Below are 19,852 nucleotides of genomic sequence, written 5' to 3' on the forward strand. Positions count from 1 at the left end.
AAAGGGATTTGAGGAAGGCAAGAATTTTCAGAAGTACTTGATGTACCTGGTTCCGAAGACAGTGTTACCTTAATGGTATCTATTAAGAACCTACTATGTTCAACTTTTCTGAACTAAGCGCTTGGGAGAATGCAATAGCATGCAGCATTGCATAAGACCATCCCTGCCCTCGAGGAGCTCCAATTAAATAGCGCCATTTTCTGCAGTAGTTGATGCCCATTTTTCAGCTGAGATACAACACTTGAAGCTTTTTTTTCTTTTTATTTCCATAAATATTTTCTATTCTCTTGGCTTTTGATATCCTGCTGTACCCATTCTCCACAGAAGCTCTCCCCAGAGCAGCTGTGTTGTGGTGAGCATAGCTTCAGTGCTAGAAGACTGACTTCATTGTTTGTGATTCTGTCAGTTAATCTTCGGGATGACTGTGACACTGATTGAAACTTGTCAACGTATCGGATGAAGCATCTATGGGGAACACAAAGCCTCACCAGCCCTAGAGAAGCACTATAGTTCTGTAGATGTTTAGTCCATAGCCTAATACCATGCTGTCACCACACTGTGTGTGAATGTGCTGACCTTCTTGATTCAATTTACGCCCTGCCCCAGCCAACCCACATCACTTAGAGTTTCCCAAGAGCCCTCTGCTTCCGAACTTCTAACCGCTCAGACCTGCCTGCATTTGGCACCATTTATGAGCTGCTTCAGAGTGCTCCTCTTGTGGGCTGATTCTATTTTAGGCCACAACCCTGGTGAAGGAACTGGGTTGGACTGCAGCTTAAAATAGATGTACATGGGCTTGAGTGGCAAGTTAGTAAAGTACTCTGATTATTTGACTGTTCCAACATTGTCTTTATAATTACCAAGTTACTTATTGTATTTGGGGCTTGGTGATAATAGGAAAGAAGTAAAAGTCACGATCCCTGCTCTCAAGGGCTTTAAAGTCTGAGGGAGGAGAGACAAGCAGGCCCACCTTTTTGAACATTCATGTGAATAAGTAACCCAATGAATGGTTTGAACCTAAGTTCTAAAGTAGAGCAGCCTGACTCAAGAAGGTGAACGTTGCCAATAGGAAGTAGTTTTGAAGGAAGGGAAGGGTGTGATTTGGAGAGGAGGAGAAGGTTCTAGATGGGAGAAAGGGGTGAGCAGTAGGTTGGAAGTGAGTCGAGAGGAGGTTCACTTGGGAGGCCCTAAGAGCGTAAACTGGAATGTACTGAAAGAAGAGATAAAGAGGAACTCGGCTGCTGGAAAGTTGAAGTCACTGGTGGAGCATAGAATGGTTGAAGAACCAGTTTTAAAAGTGAAGGCCAGTGGTCTGGTACTGGGATGTGCAAGCCACATAGTGGGCACATTACTCTAATGTTGATATGACAGTGTTCGTGCGGTTCCTTTTTAATGATTATTCAGCTGATTTCTATATGTCAGTCAAATTCCATGATGCTTGTGTTTACATGACCTTGGTAAGTCACTTCACTTCTCTGTTCCCGAGTTACCACATCCGTAAAATGGGGAATGAAACTGTGAGCCCTATGTGGGATAGGGACTGTGGTTCAATGCGATTTGCTTTGTATCCATTCCACCGCTTAGTATGATGTCTTCCACATAGTAAGCGCTTAACAAATATCACAATTATTATTATCCACCAAAGAGTTGATGATTCTAAGAATTTCTGTTCTTTTGGTATTCTTTCATACCAAAGATGGTTTCTCTAAAAAACAGATACTTTTCAGAAGATGTCCATTTGTTTCTGAAGCTTTTTGAATCATATCATTATTGTTAAGTCCCACAGATATTTTCAAGATAATATCTAATGCAGATCTAGCCTGCCTGAGCTGTCCCCTGACATTAATGGAATCAGTTTTGGCACATCCCCCTGAAACATGGAATTACAAATTTACATATATAGTTTTTGAGTAGTAGCATATTAACCATTTTCAAGGAGTGTGTGTCTTGTCATACGTTCCATCTGAGCGGGCCCCAACACTGCCCATTCCAGTTCATTCTTTATGCTTCAGGGTAGCCTCTTGGATAACTTCAGAGAGAAGAAACTGCACTCCCAAGAACTCCCTGCTTGCCTCTGCCATACCTGCCGGTTGGATGGCTTCTCCCTTATAGTTTGCTCCACAAAGTTATTAGCTGCCTGACCTCTTGACCTCCCTCTTCCTAATCCGACAGATCATCACTCTCCCACCTTCAAAGCCTTATTGAAAACACATTTCCTCCAAGAGGCTTTCACCGAATAAGGCCTTATTTCCTCTTCTCCCACTCCCTTCTGCATGACATTTAGATTTTGAATCCTTATTCATCCCTCCCTCTGCCCTACAGCACATAGGTACATATCTGTAATTTTATTTATATTAATGTCTGTTTCCCCCCAGCCCCACTGTACTCTCCCTGTGGGCAAGGAAACAGGTCTTGCCAACTTTTGTTTATATTGTACTGCTTAGTACAATACTAAGTACAGTAAGTACAGTAGTAGTGTACTTAAGCAGGATTGTATAATACAATCCCAAGCACTTAATACAGTGTTCTGCTACATCAGTTAATAAGAGTGATTTATTTCCTCCCTCTGCCCCCTCTCCCAACAGGCAGTCCACAACCCTGCACAGTTTTTTCCTTCACTATTTCCCATGTAGCTGCAGAGCAGCTAGATGGGGGACTGTAACGAGCAGAGAAAGCTGCCCACACTGTCAGCTTTTTCAGGAATAAGCTGCATCCCCCTGGAGTGAATAAGAATTCTGCATTGTACTGTTCTAAAAGGGTGGCTACCAAGTCTCGCATTTTCTTGGAAGTTGAAAGAATATGGGGGAAAGTTAGCAACTGGAGAAAAGAGAAATAACCCCCAGCTCTCCTGATGGGTGAAAACTGAGCAAGTCCCCCAAGCTCGGCTTTTGATTTTTCTGTAAATTAGGACTAGTTGTTATCCCCCATTAGTGATTTCACAGGTGAGGACTTGAGTAATATGATGATGAAAGTGTAAACATTTATAAATGATTAATAGAAATGCACCCAATCATACATACTATATATACATAAATGTGGGTATGTGTATGCAAAGGTAGGTTTGCATATACACAGAGTTGAACTGTACCTTCAGTGAAAAAGGTTTCTCTGTACAGTGCAGCAGGCAGATTAAAATTAATTCAACTCTTTATACTTCTGTTTGTTGTTAAAATTCATTTAGAGGAGTAATTACCTTTTTTTTGAGGAGCACAAATTAACTAGTGGCCATTTAACAGTGAACAGTGGCCATTTTAAGTTTTTTCCCAGTTAGGTTTTTTTCCTATTTCTGCCCAACATTGTTATTATTATTTCTAGCATATATTAAGCATTTATGAAGGATAAAACACTGTAATAAGTACCAGGATAATTGCATGCAAATAAAGATTGCTTTGCAAATGGTTTAGAAGGCCCTTTATCTCTAAATTAGGATTCCTGTATGCTTGAGAAAAGTAACAGGCACATTAAAAAAAAAATCTGTGGTATTTGTTATATGATTCAGTCTCTAGCATCAAAAACTTTTACACTTACTGTACTTATTTTGAAAAGGAAGTGAACAGTGGAAGAGAAAAACTTCATTAAATTGTTGCACTACTTTGTGTCAGAAATTATGGATTGACCAGCAGTCAGAGATAAAATTGGATTCAGTTAATCACTAATCAGTAGTATTTATTGGGGCCTTACTGTGTGTAGCAGAACATGTACTTAGTGCTAGAGAAAGTTACAATCGATATTCAGGTCTTTTTATTAAAATTTTCATATTCTATATTTGTGCATATTCATCCTATAGTCTCACATCATTTGGATTCACTCTCCATCAGTAGACTTCTTCCTGATGACAAATGCACATTTAAAAGTGTATCAGCTATGTACTTACAATGTATCAAATAGTTGTCGATCATTTTCGAAGCACTTTGGTCAAAAGGAATTTCTATAATCTCTCTGGTGTTTAACAAGGTGGGAGTTCTGTCTTTGAAGACTAGGCAGTGTTGGGAGGCGAGAGAAAAGGGGGGCACAAAAAGCATATAGAAAGCGAGTTCCTTAATTTCTAATAAGAAAAATGGAGGAAATGCTTATAAATTTTAAAATTTCTCCTTTATTTTGTCTGCTTTTGTTACCCAAAAACCTTCCGCAAATATTGTTCACTTCCGGAGATGAGTTGTCATTTATTTTGTGCTGCTGAGTGATAGAGAAATTAATATTAAACTTTGTGCAGATTTGGTGGAGGGTACATCAGAAAGAGATGGGAGAAAAGATTTGGTTGTCATCCATGCCTTTGATTTCAGGCAGGCTTGCACTTGTGAATTCTTCGGAACCTCAAACAAAGATTGCTACTTTGAGAAAATTGTATGAAGAATTCTACATCCAAGGCTTGTTTTGTTGAGGCTGTGTAATACAAATGTGTCCTGACTCTACAAAATAAGTTATAATCTTCCTTTGTTTTTGCGCAGCCAAACCGTACTCTTTAGTCATTTTTGAGTTACTCGATTTATCAGTTCTTTTGATTCACTTTTTAACATTTCTAGTTTTAAACAACTTTCAAGAGCTAAAATTTCACAATATCCCTTTATTTTCTTCTTGTATATTTTCTGTATTTGTGCTTATATCAGTTGACTATCTGTAATCGTTAGCAGTGCTCTAAAAGGAACTTCTTCCTCTTCGGTACCCCATCCTCACCATTTGCAACACCTTCCACTCAGTGTCCTTATAAGGTTCTTCTTATATGTTACACAAACTGGACTTGGTGTATGCCTAGCTTTATGTCATCGTTATCAGATTTTAATCTTTCTACATCAATTTTAAATTTGTGGGTAAAATTTCATGAAATAGCTTAAATATACTGCTATGTAACGTGACTTTTACTTTTATTGGACTTGGTAGTGTCACTTATAAAGGAGGAACTTCTGCCAGAACTCTGGCAGTGTTGCAGTAGAGCTGCTGTCGTATCGAACTACAATAAGAGGAGGAATTGCCAGGGGGACCCCTGCCCCAAATCAGTATCCTCCTCTTCGTCTTCCTCCCTCTTACGGGTTGTTCCATCCGCTCCCAGTTTTGCAGTTTTTACAGAGTGGTACGCACTGCAGCGAATTACTTTTATGAATTTATTTCTAAGGCTCTTTGGGGGCGACTTCAAGTACACTTATCATTAGGGTGAAATTAACTGGACCAAAAAATGAAGATGTAAATCGTAGAGAAATATGAAATCCTTTAAATATGTATAATAGGGCTTCATTGTAAGCTTGAAGCTGCTCCTTTTACTTCCAGGCCCAAATGTAGCTGAAGTTATTGTGATAGTTGGTTAGGAAAAATTTGATAAAGCCAGAGGAAAGAGCTTATAAAATCCTTTAGTAGGATCCTTTGAGAATTTCTTGGTTATAATCATTGAGACGGGACCATCTTTCTTGATGAACTTTTTGAAATAGTTTACTTGGTTTAGTCAGGAGATCAGATTGATTGGGCCGTTAATCTGTCAGAGATTTAGAGGGTAGTTGCTGTCATGATGGTGTGTATTTTTACATCCCGTTGGATTCATAATGAGTCTTAATTATAATCATTTTTGTTTTTACAGGCTGGTTGGAAGGGAGAACCATGCCAACATTCATGATGAACTGAAAAATCTGCAGGCTTCAGGACTGACTACACTTGGTCAGGCTCTAAGATCCTCATTTGATTTGTTAAATCTCAATAGATTAGTATCTGGAATAGACAATTATGGACAGGTAAAAAATGTGGTGGATATAGTAAAATCCCTTCTTGCTTTTTTGGTGGGCGGACGGTTGAGACTCTAAATTGGTGTGGTAATTTTTTTTTATATTCATTAAATCTTCATAAACTCTTGAAGAACTCAAATATTTACCTTTTAAAATACTAGATTTTTTTTTTCGGTACACTGGACAGTGCTCATTCTCTCCATGTATTCACTTTGCAAAGTACAAACGGTTACTTATTTTTGCATCCATTCTTCACACTGTAAGGCTCTGAGTTTGGGCAGTGTTTTCTTCAGCCTGTGCCAGCAGTGCTGTCCACGTCTGCCCACAGTCGTCTGGGTCCAGGAGAGGCCTTGATCCCAAGTCTGGACACTAGAACCAAAATTCTAAGAAGCTGGAAATTGTAAGCTTACCTGCCCCTGGGCCTTCCAGAGTTGGGGCCACAGCTGTAGGATCATTTTGGGGGGCAGGCACTATCTCTGGCCCCAGGGACCGAGAGGAAGTCCCGTGTGGCAGCAGTAGGGTTGCCAGGCCACAACCCAGGGAAAGAACACATGTGTTCTCCCTCTCCCCTCCTTCCTCTCCCCTCCTCCCCTCCCTCCCCCCCCAAACCCAAAGAAGTTTCTGTGCAGTATGGTGTGTGGCTGCGATGCACCCCGGTAGCTGCTTGTCCATTCCACCAGGGTTGATATGGCAATTGCCTCTGGTAAGTGTGAGTGGCTATCTGCATGGCTGATATTACTGTTACTTGCTTTCGATACTCCTCTCTTGTAATATTGAATTGGAACTAACTCAAAGAGCAAGATATTCTCATTCCGTAGGCCTTTTTGGAAAGAAGGGGTTGTGTATAGTCAATTGAACTAGAGATACCATATTCACCTCTTCTGTGAATGTAAACCTCCTGAGCCCCTCAAAACGGAAATGTTTTTCTCTTGGGAAATTGCTTGAATGTATTGTTCACCAACTGTTGGCTTGGTATCCAAAAAGAAACACTACCTATCATTTTTTTGAGAAATATGTGGGAAATTTAAATAAAAATAACTGTTTCACATTGCTCTGATATTTTTTTTTTTACTATCTTTTTAGGGAAGGAATCCATTTTTTTTAGAACCATCTATTTTAATTACTATCACAGATGGAAACAAGTTAACAAATACTGCTGGTGTTCAAGAAGAGGTAAGATTTATTTTAGGTCTTTGCTTTGTCAAAAGGAAGCAGGGAACATGCAGTTATATCTGTGGGAGGCATATAATTTTAGTTAAAAATAATTTTTTTTTATCAAAATTTTCCACCTTAACAACCCTGGAAAGGCTTCTTAGTTTTATTCAGTTACGTAAAAGAAGAATGAACTTTGTCATCATGTCGAGTGACTTGAGTGCCTGCATTTGAAATAAGAGGTATTAACTCGGGTTTTCAAATCTTCTCCCCTCAGCTTCATCTTCCCCTCAATTCTCCTCTGCCTGGAAGTGAGCTAACCAAAGAACCTTTCCGATGGGATCAAAGGTTATTTGCCCCTAGTACTACGTTTGCCTGGAGCGGCTTCTGCGGAACCAGAGCAGTTAGGGAGTGTACCCACTGACGAATCTGCCATCACACAGATGTGTGAAGTAACAGGAGGTATTGTGGAGACTTTACTTTTTGTTTTCCTTAGGGCTGGAAAGTGAGAAGAAAATAGTTTTTTAAACTGCGGATTTGTGATCCCAACTATAAGCACAGTAGCAGGCATTTCCAGAAATACTGGAAAAGGGTTCCAGTATTTGTATTAAGAAAACACTCTAACAAGGGTACTAAGCAAGTTACTCAAACTCTTTTTGCTGTTTCCTATTTCATCTACAGGTCGCTCCTATTGTGTTCGGACACAAAGAATGTTGAATCAATGTTTAGAATCTCTGGTTCAGGAAAGTTCAGAGTGGGTGTTGTTATTAACTTTGAGAAGACGGGACCAGATCCAGTTCCTTCAGGAGAAGGTACAATCACTACCTGTTTTTTGGACTTTTTTTTCTCTTTAAGGGGCAAGTGTAGGGTAAAAAAAAAAAGTGAGTTTTGACCATCTGACAGATAAGATTGAGCATGTATGTGATGTTAAAAAGTGCTATTTAGTTTTTCATTAATTCTCAAATAATTGCAGAAAGTTAGTGAAAAATGAATCCCTTTCCTGGTGGAACCATGCATTATCCTAAGCAGGAGACACATTGAATTAAATAACTGGTTTATTTTTAATACTAATGAATTTAATAGAATGGTTAAAACCAAAGTGTTAGGTATTTGCTAAAATGTAGTATCATTCTGCATGATCAAAGCAATAATCCTTTGCATCTTGTGTGTGTGTGTTTTGGTTGGCGTGTGTTTGCCCAGTCAAGTAAATGTAGCTAGAAGAAACTATGTGGGGCAGCACACTGTGATTAGTCAATGTACTAAAATGAACATGAAAACATTATTTCCGTCCTTAGAGCATAGCTGTTATTAACTGTTTAGGTTGAGGAGGAAGGAGAGGAGGAAACCTACTATGGAAGTAATATTTTCCATGTTTCACAAGTTATTGCTTTCTTTCTGACTCAGAGCCTTCTACATTACATTACAAGCAACTAAGTGACTTTCCAATCTAAGAATTGTTTGGTTTAGGTTTTTTTTTATAATGCATTTGATAGCAGAGTTCTCCACCATATTTAATAGAGAGCTAAATTCTTGAAGAAGATACTATTGAAAATAAAATGATTGACCCATGGGTTTGTGTGACTAGGAAGTCCAGTGGGACCCATAGCATCTATCGCATTGTGTGATTGTACCAAGATAGTCCTTTACTGGGCTTTGCAGCACTTGATGCTGTTATTACAATGGATTGAATCTAAGAATTAGAAAAAATCAATCAGTCAGTGGTTTTATTGAGCGTTTACTGTGTGCAGAGCATTGTACTAAGCGCTGGGAGAGTAGTGTACAGCCAGAGTTGGTAGAGAGATTCCGTGTCACAATAAGCTTACAGTCTAGAGGGGGAGAAAGACATTAATATAAATAAACAATTTATAGAAATGTATGTAAGTGCTGTGGGGCTGAGGCGAATACCAAATGCCTAATAAAGCACTTAAAGAGTAAGTCTGGGTATGGCTTAAGGGCTAAAAGCTTTATCTTAGTGTATGGACTATACTGACAGTACGTAGTTAAAAAAAAAAAAAAAAAACCCTAAAAAGTAAGTGTACCGGAGATCTTCAATACTTTAGTAATTTTGAATGCCACCAGCATGCTATATCATAATAGTCTCATTGAGCTACCTTTTCCCTTGAATTGAAAGTAGTTGTCCTCGATTTTGCCATTCTGATAGAACTGATTTCACTTGGCATTCCTGACATTCTTGACTAATGCTTTGATTAATGATTGAGTCTAAGCAGATTGTATTTCGTTTATTTTGAATAGACACCATTGCTGTTATGCCCTGTCTTTTTATCCATGCAATAGAAGTATTATTGTGTGCAGCCATCAATGCAGTGGTACCTACCACCCGATTATTGTTGATGATAATATATTGTTTTAAGAAGACCTGTTAAAATTCAGTGGAGTTTAAAATACTGCAATAATGCAATAAGTACATTTGCCAGTTTCCTCAAAGCCTACTCTGGATCCCACAGTTCCCTCCAGCTATCATTCTCTGCCCATGCTCCCATTCACGTCCTAACTACTTAAACAGATTTTATACACCTGCCTCTACTTCCTTTCCATCAACTCTTTTCTTTGTCACTCTACAATCCTAATTTTGCCCCCTTGATTCCCCTGAGAGGTCACCAACTACCCCCTCACAGCCAACTCCAGTGGACCCTTCTCTGTCCTATCCTTCTTGGACTCTTGAGTGCCTTTGACACTAGACCATTTCTTTCTCCTTGAATCGTTTTTGCCATTGTGTTACTCTACTTCCTCTGTCTCATTTTCCACCTCTAGTCCCCCTTTAATGTGGATATCCCTTAAAATTCTCTTCTGTGTTTCCCTCCCTTCTCACTCTAATAATAATAATATTTAATTTAATAAGTGTTTACTATGTGCCAGACACTATACTAAGTGCTGGGGTGGATGCAAGCAAATCCAGCTGGACGCAGTCCATGTCCCACAAAGGACTCCGTCTTCATCCCCATTTTACAGATGAAGTAACTGAGTCACAGAGAAGTGAAATGACTTGCCCAGAGTCACACAGCTGACAAGTGGCAGAGCTGAGATTAGAACCCATGACCTTTTGACTCCCAGGCCCTTGTGCTCCATCCACTATGCCTTTGTGGATAATTTGAGGAACTAATCTGTTTGAGTGGTTGTAGCTACCACCTTTAGGCAGATGACTCCCAAATTTACCTAACCAGTCCAAACCTCTCCTGCTTTTCCTCATGCCTTCAGGACAGTTGCACTGGCTTGTCGCACAGACACCTAAAACACAGCATGTCTGGAGCTAACGTCATCACACTTCCTGAACCCACTCCTCCTCTAACTTTCATATCTCTGTTGTTAATACTGGCATCCTTCCTGTCCCAGAAACCAGCAACCTTGGTGTTAAGCTCTACTCCTCACTGTGTTTCAATTCTCAGGTTCAGTCAACAGCTAAATCCTGCTGGTTCTTCCTCTAAAACATTTCCTAAATTAGCTTCTCCCTTTCCACCCAGATACCACTTTGGTCGAAGCACTTGCCATATCCTAGTCAAATGATTTCCTAGGCCTTCTCACTAATTTTCCTGCCTTCAGTGTCATCCACTATTGTCAGTTATCTTCTTGAAACATCACTCAGTACGCATCTTTCAACTCTTCAAAAACTGACTACTTTTTTCAGTCCTCATCAAGCTAAAAATCCTCACAATCAGCTTTAAGGGCTCTCCTTTAGCTCTCCCCATCTTACCTATTGACTTGTTTCACTTTCTACTCCCCAACTCACATTTCTGAGCCTCCCAAGCTCAACTTCAAATTGTGCCTCAATTATGATTCTCCTGCTTCCAATCCTTGTCTCATGCTATCCCCATCTTACAATTCTCTCCCCATCTAAATCTGCCAAAGCACATTCCCCCCCCCCAAGTCATTAAAGGCCTTCTTAAAATTTCCTCTCCTCTAGGAAGTCGTCTTTGATTAAAATACCGTACCGAGCCTTGTCAATCCAACAGCCATCCTTAGCACTTATGTCCATACATATATTAAATTATTCATTTAGCTGTTTCATCCTTCCATATTTGTACTACATTTTTTTTCTCCCTCCTGCTCCCAGTATTTATAAATACTTTGCTGTTGGTTTCCCTCATTAGATTGAGAGCTCCTTGAGGGTGTTTCGCCGTATTTCCCATACACTTAGTACACTTCTTTACACGCAGTAATCTTTGTTCAGTTAATTGAAGAGAAGTGGCAAAACTTATGTGGTTGGAATTCCAAGAAGGACTCAAATAAGTTGCCCAAAACAATCTCCAGACTTTTTTATAACAGAAAAGGAAAAAAAATTACTATGTGATATTTAATCTTTGAATACTATAACTTGAATATTTAATCATTGACACTATGGTGGAGTGATAGAATACTTGATTGTGTTTTTTTTTTTTTTTTTAAGAAAAAAAGACATGCCTTTACGAAATTTTGATTTTTACTTATTTATTTATTTATTTATTTTTTAAGATGGACTTATAGATTCGGGTAGGCCAGTCAGTTCATTTGCTGTTCAGCCATGGCATAGTTGTCATAAGCTCATCTATGTACGGCCTAACCCTAAAACCGGTGTTCCTGTTGGACACTGGCCCATTCCAGAATCTTTTTGGCCCGATCAAAATTCACCTACACTGGTAAGTGTTCCAAGACCAAAGGTAAAAGTCTGTCTAAATTTACTATTTGCTGAGAATTTTAAATGACTCTCTTTTAGAAGAACTTTGAAAATTATCACTCATCTGCACACTTGGAGTGCCTAAGCTTAATTGGAAAGCGGTGGTGGTTTTTTTTTTCCCCACCTCATCCCTGAAGTCAAACTGGGACCTCCAGGGAGCAAATTCTGTGTCCTAAATGACATTTCTCACTACCATCCACCTTCCTCTCCCTACTATTTCCCATGCCCTTGTTCTGTGTGGTTAGGAAGTTAGAGCAAGAGGGAAAGGGGGTTAGTTTGCTATATCTATTTTGAATTACATTTTACTCTGGTTTGATTTTTGGATCTACTTTTTAATTTGGGTTTCAACATCGATTTCAAAAGTTTTATGTTTTCAGGAGCCCAAGGACTAAATATGGCAAATAAATTTTAGAAAAGTTTTCATTTGCTTGCGTTTCCTGTTTGCCAGTTCCATCTGAGCTTGATACCATTCTTCATCCCCACTTTTTTATTCCCATACTATTTTGCTGACTCCCTCCCTTAGTGCTTGGATAGAGTTTGAAAATAACAGTGGCTAGATTGCTAGCTGTCCTGGGTAAAGCATAAACTGAGATCAGGCTCATTCACTTTGGGGCTTTATTTTTGACACCAGACAGATGTAGTAATTACTGTCCACCTGTACTGCAGAGGAGGCTGAGCCCTCGTTAACTTGTCTCCTTTTGACGCACTTCTACCCTTCCAAGAATGTAGAGTCCCCTACTTTTCTCTTTGTCGTCAGTGAGCCAGAATTGGTTTTGATGTTGGGAGTGTTAATAGACTGTATTAAGCGATTACTATGTGCAGAGCATCATACTAAGTACTGGGAGAGAATACACAATTGGGAATTAGACATGGTCCCTGTCTCTGGTGGGGCTTAGTGGGAGTGACGACCAGTACCATTCCTCTGTCTGGATTATCGGAACAGTGCCTCCCACCTTGTTTCCTTGATCCAGATTTTCCAAGCCCAAAGATCTGAGATTGATCTTCGTTGCCATTAATCCCGACAGTTAATGTTGTTCACTATCCCTCCCATTACCCCTGCCAGTGCCTCCCTGCTACTGCCACTCCCTCCATTAGTAAAATGCACTCTTCTTCAATCCTCCCTCCCCACTGGGCTTTTTCTTAACTAACTGCTTACCAGCTTTAATACCGTGGCTAGATAATTGTCAGAGCCACTGTAGAGCTCAAATGACGCGAGACGAATGAGTGAGCGAGAACTGCAGGCTAGTTGCCCTCCCATACCTCTTTCTCAGCCTTTTGGGAGCTCCTGAAATAATGACCTCAGAGGGTTTAGAAGCAGGGCCAGGCCTTGCCCGGAGACAGCAAGATGAGTCTGGTGTGCAGAGTGTGCTTCTAACCTTTAGATTCTGATGGTAGTGAAGCTTTGCACCTGTTCAAGACAACGTTGGGCTTCACTGAAATTTTCTAGATTTGTCCATTAGAATTTAAATACGCCGTCTCTTCCCTCGCACACCTAAATTTGAGTCCCCGGCCCAAGGAGCCAGTGCCTGGAAGTGGAAGGAAGGAGCTCTGTAGCAAAATGCTGCCTTGTCATCCTAAGCGTAATAGAATTTGTCAAAATTGTTGTGCTGATGGATCTAACTGGATTGTAATCTTTTTCTTTTGTAGCCTCCAAGAACATCTCATCCAGTTGTGAGGTTCTCCTGTATAGATTGTGAACCAATGGTTATTGACAAACTTCCTTTTGACAAATATGAACTTGAACCATCACCCTTAACTCAGTACATCCTGGAACGGAAGTCTCCCCACACCTGCTGGCAGGTATTTTTCCTAGTGGCAGACTTTTACACCATAGGATTTGTTAATTACCTTATCTAGTTTCTGAAACTGTTGGAGAATTTTAGACTACGGAACTATACTAATGAAATAGTTTCAAAATGTATTCTTGAACATAGAACCAGGCAAGTAACTTAAGTCAAGAAACTTCAACCGTCTATGTACGTCTTTAAAAATCAAGGTTAAATGGAATAACTCTTTAGGGGTAGTCAGTGTGATGTCTGGATGCACTCAGCGTAGAGTTGGAGTCCATTTCTGCAGTGGTGTGACAGCTTGATTTTATGCAGTTAAGCTCAGTGAATGACTTACTTGGGTAAGGTTCTAAAGCAAGAAGGTTAGTGGAGTTCCAGGTTGGATGGACACTTTATTATTTCAAATTGTCCTTGTGGGATTGTATACCTCAAACAAATATTTTATCATGGGTGGATGATTTCACCCATGGGTTTTAACCTGTAAAAATGGGAATGATAGTTGCTGCTGCTTCATTTGAATACTTGACTCCTCAGAAGAAATCCTACTTTTTTAGGAAGTTCATTCTGTTGTGCTATTGTTGACAGGTTCTACCTTTTGGAGGAACACTGCTCTTTGTCTATGTGTGGTATTTGCTTTGTAGAACATAATTATTGATTTGAGATATTCTAAGATGCCAGCTAAACTTCTTACCATCTCTCTCCATTCAAGATCCTAAAGTCTGTTAGTAAGAAATGGAGGAAGAGAGATGAGAAAGTACAAGAAATTTAATAAGTTTAGATAAAGTTAAGTCAGTGGAATCAAGATTGAATTAGTAAAATGAAAACTGTATCAAAAGCCGACAAACACACCAAATCATTCATTCATTCATGCAATAGTATTTATTGAGCACTTACTATGTGTAGAGCACTGTACTAAATGCTTGGAATGTACAATTTGGCAACAGATAGAGACAATCCCTGCCCATTGACGGGCTTACAGTCTAATTGGGGGAGACAGACAAAAACAGTAGCAATAAATAGAATCAAGGGGATGTACATCTCATTAAAACAATAGCAATTATGTGGCTTAGCCCTCTTTGTTTCTTAAACAGTAACGCATTTCAACAAACTCTGAGACTATACAAAACCATCCTTGATTTTGAAAGTTCTTTATGCTGAATACCCCTTTCAAAAAGCTAGCAATATCCAGCTTTAGAAATTTTCCTCTCCTTGTTCCTCTCATCTCTTCCTTACTTTGTACTTACCCCTTCAGTACGTTCTACCTGGGCAGCCGGAAGCCTGATTTAGGCCACCACAGGCCTTGCGGTTTCGGGGAAACCCTCAGATTCTGGCATTACTTTGGAATTTGTTATCCATAGCCTGCAAAAGTTTCTCTGCTTGCTCAGTACTCTGCTTTATAGATCCTCTCACCCTTCCTCCCTCTCCAGCTAAATCTAACTGGCTATTGCCAAAGTAAGTTGTCTCTGTGGGCAGTTCACACTCGCCTGATCCCTAAGAGGAGGATTCCAGAGATTTCAAAGCAAGTGATCCTATTCTGCACTTGTACATTCTCTCAGAAGGCTAGGGATAGGAAGGGCAGTTTTATTGCTTTTAAAGTGAGTTTTTATTTTGCTGAGTAATTTTGAATTTGCTAATCTAAATTGTTTTCTGCTGAGATAATATTATGGAGAGAGATTTTTCTACCAAGCTTCTGTGATTTGGATTGGTTTACTATGGTGGTTTTCATTAAAACAGGATTTTTTGTAGCCATATACTGCTTTTAGTGTATATCTCTAATCAAGTCAACCTAAAGCAATGTTTTCTCCATAAATTCCAGGATCCTCTGATTCTTTACTCTGACTTTCTGAGCTTTGTAAAAAGATGAATTAGGGGGTGAAAGAGTGTGGCAGAAAAAATAGGGAATCTTGACCGTGGGTAGTAGAGTTTGTGCCAAAGAGCTGGTAAAGGATCAGGTCATGGGACTTTAATCCAAATGGTCATCTTATTTCCTTTTGGACTCCCCTCTGACATTTGTTTTTGGAAAATTGCAAATAATGCAACTCCTGTTACAATGGTCTTATTTTTCAAAGAGAACCTAGTAGAGGAGGATGAGAAATAGGATCTCTCAGGGATCTAATCCTTAACATTTAGGATGTCTTAAAGTGGACCCAGAGAGGTTGAGTATGGAGGGTATTGGAGGAATGGTAAGGAGGGACCCCAATTTGGGTGGCTGGTCCTTCCGGGCAGGTGATAGGGAGGCAGGATTAATAAGTATGGGGAATGGATGTTTGCGGGGGTGGGGATTGATTTGGGGCTTACCTGCGTAGTCTGGAATGGAAAATGCCTATTGGATTGCCCATTTAGTTTGGGAAGGTTTAGTGTTGCACATCCATGTATTCTGTGAAAAACAGAAATGCCATATTTCTATAATGCTGTTCGTAGGTAGAAGCCTTAGGGCATTATCCCGAAGGCATTTACTGGAGATTTTCACAGAATTAGTGGTGAGCTAATTGTGAGTTACTTCATTTGTCTCAATGGTTGGTGCCTCATACCAGTGAATTACTACTGTAATATTTCCAGAAGGTCACTACGGAAGGTGCAAGGCGGGGTGGAGAGGAGGGAAACGTGGATGCAAAGTACTTGAGACTAGAGTAGTCTTATTTTGTATCTTAAAATATTTACAATCTTACCCTTTTTACCCTCATAAATTTAAGCTATATACTCCAAAGTTAAAACTTCCACCTCACCCATTTAAACAAACACACACATACACACACACCATTCTACTATGCTTTTATATTGGTATGTACTGCTTTTTTATTGAATAAGATCTTAAATTATAATAATGACACCTCTTCCTTCATGTTCTTATTAGGTATTTGTGAGTAGCAGTGGAAAATACAGTGAACTTGGACATCCATTTGGTTATTTAAAAGCGAGCACTACTTTAACCTGTGTAAACCTCTTTGTGATGCCTTACAACTACCCTGTCTTACTCCCTCTTTTAGGTAGGTAAAATATACTCCATTTAATCACCTTTAAAATAAAAGACAGAAAAACTAATGGATAATGGACAGCCTAAGCATTTTTAAATTTAATCAGAACTATTATTTGAAAATTAAAATTAGAAAATGTAAAGACTCTTAGCTTTTAAATGTGATTTGGGGGAAGATTTCCACATTGCCTCTTCTGTTGCAAGCAACAGCCTCTCCCCACCGCTCCAGTTTCTGTTCAGCCTGGTGGATTTTGTTTTTTGTTTTTACATCAAATACAGAAGGGGAGATGTATATATGTGGTCCATATTTGTTGTCAACCCCTTTTAGGCAAACTTAAGTGCCCATTCTTTTCCCTGCTTAAGTGCAGTTACTGTGTTGGCAACTTAATTTTGGCTAGGGAGCACTTGGGGTTTTAAAAAATTTGATTAATAAATTTCTCCAAATACCAGAAAGTTTCTTTAGTGAGTAAGTAGTATTGGTAACAGCCAGCAATGCTTCACTCTTGGTTTGTGTCTTATTTTCTTCAGAGTAGTACATTTTTAAAAATCAATGTATTCGTAGATCCTGGTGGTAAAGGCTTTGATTCCCATGGCCAAATGCTAAAAATGAGAACTTTAGAAAAAAGCTATTGCCCTGATGCTGCTGGTTTTATCGGGGTCTTTCTGTTGTATTTGACGCTCCCCATTGTTGTAGAGTGATGTGCTATAGGATTTTGTTGCGACTGACTTAAATTGAAATGATGTATACATTTAATTACAGTTCATTTTGTAGTATTGAAAATGATCAAACTTTCACCAGGTTTTATTCTCTAATGAACAGGAGGGAACATTTTCAGATGATATACTACTTCTCCCCATTTTCCATTATGATTCATTCAGAATATTTACAATTTTTAAGATTTGTGGTTTAAGAATGTGTCTTGTAACCAGTTTGCCGCCAGATTTGTGAGCCGCCAGCCCCCTTCCCAGCCCCCCGCTTCTGAGGATTGGTTTCTGTTAATCTAAAGTGATAGATACAGAGTGGCAGTTGACTGAGGTATCCAGTTAATAAGATCCTACATTACCCTTTTCATTATTTTTTTAATTTCCTGCAGTTGTTTTGTTGTTCTTTAGTTTTTAGGTTTCCTAGTGTTGTTGGCACTGTGCATGACGTAAAAAAAACCCCACCACCTCTCATTAAAAATGAAATGGAAGGACTTTAAGACACAATTATTCAACTGTAGTGATTAATTTAAAGTGAGCTAGAGGCAAGTTAGGGACTTGGACCTCAGGAGTAGGCCAGGGAGAAGAAAGGGGAAATAGAAAAAGCAGAAGAGGTTGACTCATCAAGCTTCCACCCTGCTACCAGCTTCCACCCTGCTACCAGCTGTGGCGAGCACTTGAGCAGAAAGATGGCAGCCAGTGGAGAAGACTATCAGAGAGAAGAAGGAAAGGTGAAGGAAAAACTGCAGTTGCTGCCACCCTGGCCAAACCTGGAAACCCAGTTTAGGTCTGAGTGGGCAGGGGAGCTAGAACCCTAACAAGGCTGTTGGTCTGTCTAATGCAGGGTGCCCGGTCACCTTACAGCCACATTAATGAAACCAAATGGTTTTGGAAACTTCACATTTCAACGCTGCACGTTAATTTGATACAAAAATCCAAACTAGTGATATTGTGTAGAAATTATACTGGTGGATTGTGAAATTGCTAATTTATAGTGAATCCGTTCTTGGACTTTGCTGAAAGCAGTGCAGATGGTTTTCGTTTTCAAATATAACCCCTCTCCCCTGCCCCCATCCAGGCTTTTTTGGATTATAATTTTGAGTCTCAGATCAATCAGTCATATTTATTGAGCGCTTACTGTGTATACAGCACTGAACTAAGCGCTTGGGAGAGCATAGTGTAGCAGAGTTGATAGAACCATTACCTGCCCACAAGGAGTTTACAGTCCGTAGTGGGAGACAGACCTTAAATTATTTGTATTTCAGACCTGCATTTTAAAACAGCCTTAATAGAACATCTTTTTTTGATTAGCAAAATATTAATTTAATGTTGATATTTGTTAAGCGCTTACTATGTGCAGAGCACTGTTCTAAGTGCTGGGGTAGATACAGGGTCATCAGGTTGTCCCACGTGAGGCTCAGTCTTAATCCCCATTTTACAGATGAGGTAACTGAGGCACAGAGAAGTGAAGTGACTTGCCCACAGTCACACAGCTGACAAGTGGCAGAGCTGGGATTCGAACCCATGATCTCTGACTCCCAAGCCCATGCTCTTTCCACTGAGCCACGCTGCTTCTCTAATTTGGGTTTTGCCCTCCCTTCCCCCCTTTGCTCAATAGAATAATAACTAGGGGCAATTACAGGACCAAGGTGCCTGTGCTCCAAATGATTTTTTCAACTTCCCTTCTCCCTTTTTGTTTTCCTTAAAAGATAACATCAAAAGTTCTCCAAGCTTGGATTTTCATTTTTAATCTGGTCAGAAACCATTTTCCTGACGTGACAGTTGTTAAACGTATATGTGTAGTGCCATGACATGTTGCTATTAAAACACCACCAAAATGCCTTGACATTTTTAGATCTAAATACCTAATGACCTTTATTTTCTAAATTTGCAAGAACAAAGTATTAAAATCTGTATTCTGGCCCAGGAATCTGTTTTAACCTACCCCATAATGTGTAGTTTAGTGGAAGATATATTGCCCCCAACAGCCATGATCTAGGTGAATTGGAATGAACAGAGTAGTGAATGGCCTTTCAGCCCTATGGTGAATACAGGCTCTCCCATCTTTCTGGAAACTCCCTTTCCCCACATGGAGAATTATCAATCATGTGATCTCCACTGAGGATATCTCCAGGCTTGGCCGGGGGGTACATTTTAAGAATTTGAATTTTTTTGGTCTTGCCCAAATATACTCTCTACTGAAGAAAAAAATGATTAAAATTGACAAGGCAAAGATTAGGAAAAAAAATCTCTTTATGTCTTGGTCAGTAATTTTAGTAAGACTAAAAGAAATATGATGGGGCAAGAAAGAAATAATAACCTGTTCGACATTATAGCTTCTCACTGTCATTTGTAGTCTTAGTCCCTATAAATATTCAAAGGTTGTATCTTAATTTAAAATTGAGGTGTTTAGCTGGGGGTTTGTTAAGATGATGCCCGTGGAGAATCTTTGTCTTTGTAAATTAAAAACCTTAAATTATGCAACCCGGTAATAAAAGTGGCATCGAAATTCATTATAAACCTAACAAAAATTCTAGACTCTGTCTCTAGTGATGACTGGAAAAGGGAGAAGAATCCATTTTGGAACATTTACATTTGGAGAAACCTAAAGTCCTGGAAATGTTCCATTTCTCTCAGACTAGGAAAGAATGTTTCGAGTGGTCATGGCATTTTTCTATATGAAAGAGTGTTGCAAAGAAAATCCCTTTCATTGAGTCCAATTTCTATGTCCGGGCTCCAAGAAGAGGAGGTACACACTCCCTGTAAGATTACTTAATGCTTTCTGTTCCCCTTCTTGACTCTGGCGGGTAATGCTGCCATTGAGATCAGTGTATACCTGTTCCAATGGCATGTGCTGGCA

The 19,852-nt window shown here is 39.5% G+C and overlaps 1 protein-coding gene across 1 annotated transcript in view; it reads left to right on the forward strand.

Moving 5' to 3' along the window:
• LOC100081443 (integrator complex subunit 6-like) overlaps positions 1-19,852 on the forward strand; it is a 48,570-nt gene that overhangs the window by 12,493 nt on the left and 16,225 nt on the right. The window contains 10 exon segments of the mRNA XM_029067260.2: positions 5,567-5,578; positions 5,580-5,717; positions 6,792-6,881; positions 7,138-7,218; positions 7,220-7,322; positions 7,542-7,603; positions 7,606-7,672; positions 11,328-11,491; positions 13,177-13,329; positions 16,171-16,303. Coding sequence (XP_028923093.1) covers positions 5,567-5,578; positions 5,580-5,717; positions 6,792-6,881; positions 7,138-7,218; positions 7,220-7,322; positions 7,542-7,603; positions 7,606-7,672; positions 11,328-11,491; positions 13,177-13,329; positions 16,171-16,303 — 1,003 coding nt within the window.

Source organism: Ornithorhynchus anatinus, chromosome 6, assembly GCF_004115215.2.
Source record: "Ornithorhynchus anatinus isolate Pmale09 chromosome 6, mOrnAna1.pri.v4, whole genome shotgun sequence".
Taxonomy (NCBI): Eukaryota; Metazoa; Chordata; class Mammalia; order Monotremata; family Ornithorhynchidae; genus Ornithorhynchus; species Ornithorhynchus anatinus.